At 45.1% G+C, this 11,712-nt stretch overlaps 1 protein-coding gene across 1 annotated transcript; it reads left to right on the forward strand.

Annotated features, from left to right (window-relative positions):
• The first annotated feature begins 415 nt into the window (after positions 1 to 415).
• Positions 416 to 11,461, forward strand: ANKRD60 (ankyrin repeat domain 60). The gene is made up of 4 exons (XM_081011568.1): positions 416 to 1,313; positions 3,757 to 3,887; positions 7,530 to 7,695; positions 10,852 to 11,461. Exons 1-4 carry the CDS (start codon positions 1,037 to 1,039, stop codon positions 11,124 to 11,126), a joined length of 849 nt encoding a protein of 282 aa, XP_080867694.1. The 5' UTR covers positions 416 to 1,036; the 3' UTR covers positions 11,127 to 11,461.
• The last annotated feature ends 251 nt before the right edge of the window (positions 11,462 to 11,712 follow it).

An 11,712-nucleotide genomic window follows, 5' to 3' on the forward strand; every position in this document is an offset into this window, starting at 1 on the left:
TTCCCGTGACAGGGTGAGCTCCCGTTGCTCGGTCCCTGCTCCTGCCAACCTAGCAGTTCGAAAGCACATCAAAGTGCAAGTAGATAAATAGGTACTGCTCCGGCAGGAAGGTAAACGGCGTTTCTGTGTGCTGCTCTGGTTCGCCAGAAGCAGCTTAGTCATGTTGGCCACATGACCTGGAAGCTGTACACCGGCTCCTTCGGCCAATAAAGCGAGATGAGTGCCGCAACCCCAGAGTCGTCACGACTGGACCTAATGGTCAGGGGTCCCTTTACCTTTACCTTTACCTTCAAAATATCTCAGGCACCCCATAATGTCAAGCTTCGGGGAAACGTTTTCCTCCCTCCCTTTGGCCGTGGATAAGCAGAACAAAGCAAAAATAGTCTCTTACAATTTAAAGAGATTTTAATGATCACAGCAAAAGAACAGAGAGTCCATTCTCGGAGTAAAGGTGCTCCTAATTAAGGTTCACACCTACTTCCCCCCCAGTCACCCTCGTCACTTCCTCGTCTTGCAACCTGATCTCGCAACCACTTTGCTGTCTGTGCTGCCACCTTATTTGCTCATCGTGACCTTGGGCTGGGTGGATGTAGGCTCTGCAGCGAGAGAGAGTCTGTTAACTATCTTTCTCCCAGTTCTCCTAGCTGTCCACCACCCAGTTCTTCCCAACTTTTGTCTTCTGAACTATGTCCCTCTGTGAACCACTGTTCCAAATCTATACTGTCCCACTGCTCCTGGGAAGATTCAGGATCCTGATCCGAGGGAGGGGGCTGCTCCCGCTATTCCTCATCTGTGCAGCCCTCCTCAGCACGGTCCCTGACACCAGCAGTGGGGGATACATAGTGAAGGAAAGGAGATTTAAGTGTCTGCTATCTGTTGGGAGTTCCAATTGCAAGTTGTCAAAGGTGTGTCCTAGCTGCAAAATGACATCACATTGGCTGATGATCTGCCAGCTGTGCATTGTCCTGTGTCATGACATCATTGCTTTGAGGTCCTAGAGGTTCAGATAGCAACAATCTGATGAGTGGTTCAAAGAATGCCGGCCAAGAAAAAAAAGCCAGTGAGCACTTCCTCGCTCAGAGTGGGGGCTTCTCGCGGCGGCATCTTCTCACGGCATAGGTCATTACGTCCAGGGGACTTTCAATCTCCCCCGATCCGATATTTTAACATCAAGTTGCATCTGGTGGAGGCTGATGAGGTCTATACGGTGCCCGAGTGTCACCGCGACTTAACCATAAGAAATCTGAAGAACCGTCTGGAGCTCTTAGTTGGGATCCCTGTGAATTTCCAACGCCTGCACTACCTGGATAGAGGTGAGTTCCCTCTTCTACAATCAGCAAAAGTGTTACGGGAAATGAATCACCCTTTCAGAGTTAGACCAGCTAAGCTGGGAGTCGGCATCCAAACCTGGATACAGTGGTACCTTGGGTTACATACGCTTCATGTTACAGACTCCGCTAACCCAGAAATAGTACCTCGGGTTAAGAACTTTGCTTCAGGATAAGAACAGAAATCGAGGTCCGGCGTTGCAGCGGCAGCAGGAGGCCCCATTAGCTAAAGTGCTTCAGGTTAAGAACAGTTTCAGGTTAAGAACGGACCTCCGGAACGAATTAAGTACTTAACCCGAGGTACCACTATAGTTTCAAGAGCTGTCTACCAAAAAGGGCGACTTTGTATTGATGGTTACCTGTTTATTGCCAGCTTCAAGTATTGTAACATTCATGACTATATGATTTTATATGCCACATATACAGCCTGGGCTGTATGTATTCTATGATTAAAGTGTCATTCTGGACACAAGCAATCCAGATTCTGTGCTAAGGAAAGCTGAATTGTATTAATTATACCAATATACATAATTTCATTTCATACAATTCCCTACTTTTTTGTATAATTCTGGTTCTTCTAGTTTTGAGAGGGGCAAAGATACCGATGCCCTATCCTTAATCACTTAAAATTTTATTCAGTTGCCCCTTTCTGGCTTCTAAGATTTTTGCAGGCAATGCCCACAAACTTTGAAGTCTATTTTTTCAGCCTCAAGGAACCTGAATTAATAACCTTTAGTGTCGGTTTCTAACTTCTTTTCATCTTGCAGGTGGCAATTCTGTCACACTATATTGTTCTGTAATGTCTGGCAAATGGAGCTGAGAAGCAGCATAGTCTTTTTCATATAGAAATATTGGTTGTCATAACATGAAATATTTTATGTTTAGTTGCTTTAGGAGTCATCATTAGCTGTTTGCTTTTAATAATTGTTATAAAATACGTTACGTGAATTTGTAGACTGTTTAGCTGTTGATCCAATTTGTTTTGCAGTTGATCCAGTACAACATTTGCAGTTCTACCTCCCTAAATCTATCGTTTTGAGATCGCTTAACTGTACATGGATGGGTTAGTTTACTAAGCAAGTCATTATTTGACCAAGAAACAAATGTTCACGAGAAAAAGGATATTATGGTACAAGACACAGAATTTTCATGCTGGTAATCCCTGCTGCCATTAAGCAATCATAGCAAACCCTAGACCATATGGGTTTGAAGACAGGGTTGAAAGAATGTGGTCAGAATCTAGAACAATCAAAAAGGTTTGGCTGTTCCTGAAGAGACTCTTGTCGTGAACTGCTTTAAAGTTTGGCCAGAATTCTAGCTTTAAAAATCCATTTTAAAAATAAATTATATAACCTTTATATCCCACATTTCCGCCAATAAACCCATGATGGTGTACATTGTTCTCTCTATCCCAGCCCCCGCACTTTACCCATACAAAACCAATCCTGTGAGATAAGAAGAAGAAAAAGAGTTTGGATTTGATATCCCGCTTTTTCACTCCCCTTAAGGAGTCTCAAAGCGGCTAACAATCTCATTTCCTTTCCTCCCCCACAACAAACACTCTGTGAGGTGAGTGAGGCTGAGAGACTTCAGAGAAGTGTGACTGGCCCAAGGTCACCCAGCAGCTGCATGTGGAGAAGCGGAGACGCGAACCCAGTTCACCAGATTACGAGTCTACAGCTCTTAACCACTACACCACACTGGCTCTCTCCTATATTGTCTATAGGTAGACCTATAGGCAATGACTGGCCCAACACCACTCAATGAGTTGCATGACAGTTGGTTAGAGCAATGTGCTGATGATAATGCCAAGGTTGCCGGTTGAATCCCTGTGTGGGACAGTTGCATATTTCTGCATTGCAAGGGGTTTGGACTCTCAGAGTCCTTTCCAACCCTACAATTCTATGATTTGAACCCTGGTGTCCCAGATCCATGTCTAGCACTTAAGTGCACCACACTGGCGACAACCTTCTTTGTTTTCCTTTCTTGGTTGCTTCAATGTTTTGATTTAAAAAACAACAACAACAACACGACAACAATTAATTGCCTTTCTACGAGATACCCAGATTACCCTGGGCTGTGTATAGATGGCTCAAAATTCAGGGCTGGCTTAAATGGCTGCTTTGTGGAGGCACAGGTGATCCCTGTGCATATTACAGGGACTAGGGACTAGGGATGCTTTATGGAGGCACAGGTGATCCCTGTGCATATTACAGGGACTAGGGAGAAACCATAAATTCACACCCTAAAATGTAGCTGTTAAATGTCAGTGCCTTTCAAGTCACCCTGAGATCTTCAAGTGGACTGATGTTTGCTCCCTTTCCGCCCCACAAATTGATCTTGGTCTTTCAACCCTCCTTTTCGCATCTCGATCGTCATCTTTTGCCTTTCAACCTTCTGAAGTTTTTTGAATTATCTCCTCCCACAGTGGATCTCAGTGACCTCTCTATGTTCAAGCATAATGACATTATTCCTGGAGGAACCATCACCATGCGAATTTGGCCAGAAGACTCCTGGGGGCAATTGGTGACTGCAGCTGTGACAGGAAACAACAAAAAGGTTGGTTTTCTTTTCTTTTCTAAACTGGGGGGGGGGTGTGTGTGTTCCTTCTACAGAAACTGCGGCAGGTGATTTGTGATTTTTGTTGAGGAAACCAACGTTGCCATCGTAGGAGAGAGGATGTTAATGTTGTCCCCATGTCGCACACTGCTGTTGTTTCATTCTCAGTTTCTCTTTTTGCACAAATGTTTTACCGTGTCATAAAAAGTCAGAGGATATTTGTGCATTTTTGACATACATCCTCTGCCCAGTACCAAAGTACACCTTGAATACAGCACAAGATCTCAAAATCACAAGGTGCTTAGCAGAAACAGTGGGAGCTTAATACTTCTGGCACCTTGTTAAAGCAACTAGTTGCTTGAGACATTAAAAGCAGCCACATAATAATCTAGAGATACTACAGTGGTGCCTCGCAAGATGAAATTAATTCGTTCCGCGAATTTTTTCGTCTAGCGAATTTTTCGTCTTGCGAAGCACGGTTTCCCATAGGAATGCATTGAAAATCAATTAATGCGTTCCTATGGTCAAAAAAAGTCCAAACAAAGCCAAATTTGGTACAGCAAGAGTTTATTAAGTGCTCTTTAAAGTCACACATACTGTAAAGAGCATTTCAAAATTCAAACCCAGAATTTTTTTAAAAAAACAGCAGAGTTGCCCAATGGTCACAGAAAATCATAAAAATGCAGGAAAAAAAACAAGCTTCCAGATTCTTGCAAACCCCTCCCCATCTGTTCCCCCAGCCACCCAGCACACAGAAATTCAAATCCAGAATTTTTTTTAAAAAAACAGCAGAGTGGCCCAATGGTCACAGAAAAATCATAAAAATGCAGAAAAAAAACACACAAGCTTCCAGATTCTTGCAAACCCCTCCCCAACACCAAGTCCTTGAATTCCAAACACCCCAACCCAAAATCTAACCCCCCCCAAAAAAAGTTTTAAAAGCTTAACTTACCAAATGGCTGCAAAAGAAGTTTTGGAAAAGCTTCAAAAATCACCAAAGTCTTTAAAAACCTCAAAAAAGGCTACTATGTACACTGCGTTCTATGAGTTGCTCCTTGAAGTCAAGTCGCAACTGTATTAACGGTGTTAAGAAAAAGGAAACAAACTTGCAAGACATTTTCGTTTTTCGTCTTGCGAAGCAAGCCCATAGGGAAATTCGTCTTGCGAAGCTCAAAAAACGCAAAACCCTTTCGTCTAGCGAGTTTTCCGTCTTGCGAGGCATTCGTCTTGCGGGGCACCACTGTACCTTGGTGCTTGTTTGTATTCGGCAGCACCAGTTTGGCTCTTTTCCTTAAAGGATAGTGGCATTTCCATAACTTCCTTTACTCACACTTTTCTCACAGGTTGTACAATGACAATAAAGGCATTATTATTATTAGATGCATAAGAGAGAGAATCTTCACTTACATTATTCAGGGTCACCATTTTGCTCACCTCGTGAAGTTAAAATTGGCACTGCTTAACTTGCTTTAGCTTAATATGTTGCCAAGTCTGATAAAACAGGAACAATATCAAACCAATAACCCCTTAACCCTCCTAAAACACATTTAAAAGGGTGTTTGATGTAGTCAGCCAAAGGCCTGGTTGAAAAGGAACGTTTTTGCCTGGCACCTAAAGATGTATAATGAAGGCGCCAGCTGAAGCTCCCTGGGGAGAGCATTCCACAAACAGGGAGCCACTGCAGAGAAGGCCCTTCTCCATTGTCAACCTGTAGCTCCCCAACCTCGCTGCTGCCCATCCCCTTCTTGATGAGTGCAGCGGCCTGTCATTATTGACCCCTGCTGAGACTATATTATTGGCAAAACCTAGCCAGAACTAGCAGAGTAAACGCAGAATCCATGGAAGAAATGGGCGACTTGGCTGCAGACAGGATAGACGAAGCAGGAACCAGGAACTTGTAGTTAGGTGTTAATTATATACAGTGGACTATTTAGAGGAACAGAACACGGATCTTTTGCTAGCTCTCTCTGACACAACTCACAACCCCTACACTGAAACAGAACTCTAAACTCCAAACTCTGAACACTGAACTCCTGAACTAACACATTCCAGTTAGTAGCCCATTAATTATCACTCCCTTGAGAGAGCTTGACCAATCAGGGAGCAGTCTCCATGACTCTGTTATCACCAGGCAGACTTACTCCTTCAGATTGCCTTCTGGCTGTCTGCCAAACCTTAATTGACTCTGTGTGAGTAGCTGCACGTACACAGTTTCCCAACATATATAGGGAAAAATTATTATTTTTTACTTACGGCATCAATAGCCAGGCTGCTTTCCCCCTACCCCTTCACATCTTGCTTAACATAGAATCGTAGAATTGTAGAGTTGGAAGGGACCACGAGGGTCATCTAGTCCAACCCCCTGCAATGCAGGAACCTTCTTCCTAACATGGCTGCTCGAACCCCTGACCCTGAGATTAAGAGCGTCCTGCTCTACCGACTGAGCGCTGATGGAGTGTTCTGTTTGGACTTGAAGGCTTGCTCGCTGTTTTGTGTCATGCTCAGTTGCCATAGTATATAAAAGGATATTGAAATGTTTCAGAACAAGGGTTGCAGTTTAACCCTTAGCCATGCTTGGTTTATGTAGTCCATCTCTCCCGCTTTATTGGATGAATTGCCTTCTGATACAAACTTCTATGGCCTGCAGCGGGATTGGCAAACAGCACCCCGGGCAGTGACATCATTATCCTTGCTGTGAAATAAGCAAAGGAGCTTCATCCCTAGCCCAGTACATCACTGCTGGGAGGGAATGCCAAAAAAGAATGAGATAACTGAGTTCAATACCAGTTTGGAAGTGGCCGCTGAGACCATATAATACCGGTCCTGAAAGATCTTCATTGGCTCCCAGTATGCTTCCGAGCACAATTCAAAGTGTTGGTGCTGACCTTTAAAGCCCTAAACGGCCTCGGCCCAGTATACCTGAAGGAACGTCTCCACCCCCATCGTTCAGCCCGGACACTGGGCAATTTGGGCTCTGAATGAATAAATACCATACCCTAACAATATCTCTGTCTCCCTGAAACCATCTAACCTTCACATTCACATTAAATCAAGCTTCCTCAACCTCAGCCCTCCAGATGTTTTTGGCCTACAACTCCCATGATCCCTAGCTAGCAGGACCAGTGGTCAGGGATGATGGGAATTGTAGTCTCAAAACATCTGGAGGGTCGAGGTTGAGGAAGCCTGCATTGAACAGCCTTTGTCTGCTAATCTGCATGCATTTGGGAAGGATATTAGGGTTGCCATATTCTGAAGAGCGAAGAAAGAGGACACATTTGCAAACTTCTACTTTGAACTATGGATCGCTATGACGACTCTCATTTTACATTCCCATGAGGGAAAGGATGCATCCTGGGAAAAGGGGACATATGGCAACCCTAACATTTCCAGCATATCGGTTTATTTTCTGCACTGCCCTTCCCACAATGATTCAATCCTCACATAATGGCGAGTCTGGCAGAGAAGTCCAGAAGCCAAATGGGAGGCGATGCTGCAAAGCCGCTGACTAGATAAACAGGAAAAATGTTGCCCATCTTCTACTGCCTTTCCAACAGCTTGGGATTCGCTCACAGCGTGCAATAGGTTTCCTCCGAGTCTGTTTAAATAATGAGTCAATACTTGTTTTGTGTCTTCTATTGCCAGATTGTTGTTGCAGGAGGTTCAATGTCTTCCACATTTTCCACGGCCTATTCCACATCCCTGGGACCAGCGGAGAGGAGCGAATGGTTAGCACACCGAACCTTTGTGGCTTTATTTATCAATGCGCGCAGGGGTCGTTTGGATGCAGTGGATTTCCTGATTCAAAATGGTAGCATCCCTATATTCTGAAGGGGCCCTTGTAGCTGTCTAAGGCTGATGTTTTCAATATTGCAAGGCTCAAAGCTCAAGGTGGTTAGGAATAAATAAGTGAATTGCTTCCAAACATTGTAGGAAAGTGAAACACAGTTTCAGTCCAACGTAAAAACCAGGGTCAAAATAGATAAAATTACAAAGATAGTATAATAACAAATGGACTTGTCTGTTGAGCTGAAACTTGATCAAAACCCTTATATGACCAATATAACCAAAATTTGTCCAAGACCAGATGCTTTTTAGCCCAGCTGGTCATCTTTGGTGGTCAGAAGAAAACTATTACAGTGGTACCTCAGGTTAAGAACTTAATTCGTTCTGGAGGTCCGTTCTTAACCTGAAACTGTTCTTAACCTGAAGCACCACTTTAGCTAATGGGGCCTCCCACTGCCACCACGCCACCAGAGCACAATTTCTGTTCTCATCCTGAAGCAAAGTTCTTAACCCGAGGTACTATTTCTGGGTTAGCGGAGTCTGTAACCTGAAGCGTCTGTAACCCAAAGTACCACTGTACATACAGTTTGATCACAGAGCATTATTCCAATAGGTTAATTTGTCTAAAATTATTCCAATAGGTTAATTTGTCTAAAATGATGTGGTGAGGTGGTTGTCATATAACACATGGCTATGAGATTACTATGCCCAAGTGGTAGTAACTTGTAGTATGAGAAGGAACATTGTTCTGTTCATTGTGCCCAATAAACTACACACATCTTGTCTTCCGAAGCTTAGATACCCAATTGTCAACTTCCCACTTACATTTTCCATATTGCAAAACTCGAGGAAATTGACCTGATAACAGTAGGCCTAAGTCTATAGCAGTTATACTTACCAGCAGTGGTGCAAACCCCTGCTCATCAAATGAATCGAGAGAACTGCATGAAAACCTATCGCATTTATGTGCCTCCCTCAATCCTACATAAATTGCTTTCCTTCCAAGACGAGACTTTTCAGTAAATTGAGACTGGGATCCAAAGAACTGCAGAGTGAGTTTCATGGTCTGCTTCTTCCAGAGAGCTCCACTTGCAATGAGCTCCCCTAGCATGTTATAAATGTGCACTAGAATTCTGAAGTGGTGGAATGTATTGCACACCGCCTCCAATTAAAGGTGGGTAACTCCATTTCCCAAATGTCCCCCACATTAAAAAAAAAAGAGCCTCAAAACCCTTCTGCAAGTTCAAAGCAAGCTAGCACATCAAGGGGAGAGGCTGTAGCCTGACAGATACCCTGTGGTGCTGGTTTTCTACTTGCGGTGAATTGTTCATATCAGGAGAAGCAGAAGCCTTTACAAAGAAAGTGTGAAATGGAAAAGCCATGTGCGGCAAAGCCCAGAGGTGGAAAGAATGCACTGCACTGCATCCTGTCCACCTCAGGACTTTTGCCATATAATTCTCACCTCATTCTGTTGCATTTGCAGATCAACCCACAGATCTGCCCTTATCCATGGATGAAGCTGGCTTGGAAGGAGGGTTGAGGCATTAAAGTAAAAAGGCAATTAATTACACCCATAACAGGTCTCAATTTGGCCCATGAGTCTCTCTCCTCCAAACCATGTCCCCCTGCCACGCCAGCAAGGATGTGGTTACGAAGGGACAACTGAGAGTGCAGAGTGAGCTCCCAATTCTTTTGCAAGTGGGGCTCACTGGCGATGCTGATCAGCTGACCCTGGAGCCCAGTGGGGGATCTATTGCATTAGAGCAGAGATTTTCAACCTCTTTGCTTCCACGGCTCCATCAACCAACTACATTATTTCTGCGGCTCCCCTTTAGGGAAACGTGGAAGCCCAGTTATGCCACCCTTTGTCTGCCGAGCCGGCAGCCCCCAAAGAGAGGTGCCTCCTCATGCCATCCCCTAGGGGCCTTAGCGGCCCGACAGAGACTGGGCAAAGGTGAATGTGAAGTCCACACCTTACTCACCTTGGGAGGCAGTAATGGCAGCAGCAGGCACTGCCACGCCTGCATGGCATGGCAAAATAATAATAATAATAATAATAATAATAATAATAATAATAATAAAATTTATTATTTATACCCTGCCCATCTGGCTGGGTTTCCCCAGCCACTCCCCTTTGGTGCTCCCCTTTGGCACCGGGCACGCAGCTCCCAGGCAGGCCTTGCACACAGCTGCAGAAGCAAGGCCAGTACGATGCCTGCCTCCAGGCCACTTGGCCCGGGCCTCTGATTCCAAAGGCTTGGCCAGCATACATTCCCTATGTATTTTTAAAAAGCACTATCTATATTTTCCATTTTGTCTTTATATGCAGATACGGTTCAAGCCTTGAAATAAAATTATTTGTCAGCATAATATTTGTGAAAATTATTTATATACTTACTTGTTTATAAGACTTCAGTTATCCCCAGGGTAAAAAAAAAGGGGGGGGCACATTATCTACCTGGCCTGGGCCTCTGCCTGGCTCTGCAAGGCCCTGTCTGCCTGCCTGCCTGCCTGGCCTCCCACTTGCCTGTCTATTCCCAGCAGCCCTGGCTGGCTGGGCTCCCTCACCCACTTGCTTGCTTACTCTGAGACACCTCAGCTCCTGGCAACCGGCACCCCCTGGCCAGCCCCAGAGGCACCATTTGCCTGGGGAGCTCATAGCTGGAGCTGCTGCAACAAACAGCTGTGCAAGCCTTTGGGAGGCAGAGATGCGAGGGGGCATCAGAGGAGGGAGGGGAGGGAAGAGGGACAGAGGCCAGTGTTGCCTGCGGCACCCCTGACTATCATTCAAGGCACCCCAAGGTGCCATGGCACACTGGTTGAAAACCACTGCATTAGAGGGTTAAAGGATTTACAGTGGACGCTCGGGTTGCAAACGTGATCCATGCGGGATGCACGTTCGCAACCTGTGCCTGCACGTCTGCGCATGCGTGGGTTGCAATTCGGCACTTCTGTGCATGTGCAAAGCGCAATTTAGTGGTTCTGTGCATGCGTGACGGCCGAAACTGGGAAATAATCCGTTCCGATACTTCCAGGTTTTGGCAGTCTGCACCTGAAGAAACACAACCTGAAGCATCTGTAACCTGAAGTATGACTGTACTGTATTGTCTTACAAAAGTTTTTTGATATGTTAAACTATGGTCTGTTAGATCCCTTGTTTTGTGTGCTTCCCCCTCTCCAGGCGCTGATCTGGCATATAAAACGCCGCTGGGTAGAACAGCCCTCCATGTTGCCGTCACCTCGGGCCACTGCGACTGTATCGACCTGTTTCTTAGCTACGGGGCCAAGATTAGCGACGAAGACAATGATGGCCATAATGCTGTGATGTTGGCCCGCCTGTGGGGGCAGAAGGAATGCGAGCGGAGGCTCTTTCGGTACCAGTGGAAGCTGCGGGCAGGCGCAAGTGCTCAGCTCGCTGCTATCAAGGTCAAATCAGTGGATAAAGTGGAACCTTGATTCCGAGGCTAAGATCCAGTGGAGGGGCTTTGATCACTTGCTGAGAAGCACCTGGTCTGAGCATCATCGAATGTTTTTCTGGGAAGAAGTGCAGCATGGACTCTAAATTGTTCAGTTTAGGTTTTGTTTGTTTGTGTAAGTGATGGTTGCCTCTGTAAGTTAACACCGCCCTTCTCAAACACACAATTAATGGATGACACTTCCATCCCTGTGTGTGTTTGTGTGTGCTTAATGCAGGTTTATAAACTGCTTCGCCACCCAACGCTACCAAAGTGCTGTACAGTAGAATGAATTATAAAGTTAAGAGCAATAAAATGATTTATAGAATTGTGCAACTGACATCCCATAAAATGATTGGGTCACAAACAAACCAGTAGGTACTTGTCTAATTTAAGCTCGTAATTGATTCTAGAGGGCTGAAGCTACAATACGAAAAGCCTGGTTTCTAGGACACCAGAGATCTGTGGAACTCACTGCCTATGGCAATGAATGCAACTACCTTAGCGGAGGTGTAATATGCACCAGCTGCAGTTTCAGGACTAAGTCCAAGGGAAGCCCCATGTAAAGCACATTGCAGTAATGGATT

Source organism: Podarcis pityusensis (assembly GCF_964106645.2).
Source record: "Podarcis pityusensis genome assembly, chromosome: 6".
Lineage (NCBI taxonomy): Eukaryota > Metazoa > Chordata > Lepidosauria > Squamata > Lacertidae > Podarcis > Podarcis pityusensis.

Excerpts from the sequence above, each read along its gene's own strand:
- ANKRD60 (XM_081011568.1), top strand. The coding sequence starts at position 1,037 with ATGCCGGCCAAGAAAAAAAAGCCAGTGAGCACTTCCTCGCTCAGAGTG. Across the intron at positions 1,314-3,756 it reads CCTGCACTACCTGGATAGAG|TGGATCTCAGTGACCTCTCT; the intron begins GTGAGTTCCCTC and ends CTCCTCCCACAG. Across the intron at positions 7,696-10,851 it reads GGATTTCCTGATTCAAAATG|GCGCTGATCTGGCATATAAA; the intron begins GTAGCATCCCTA and ends CCCCCTCTCCAG.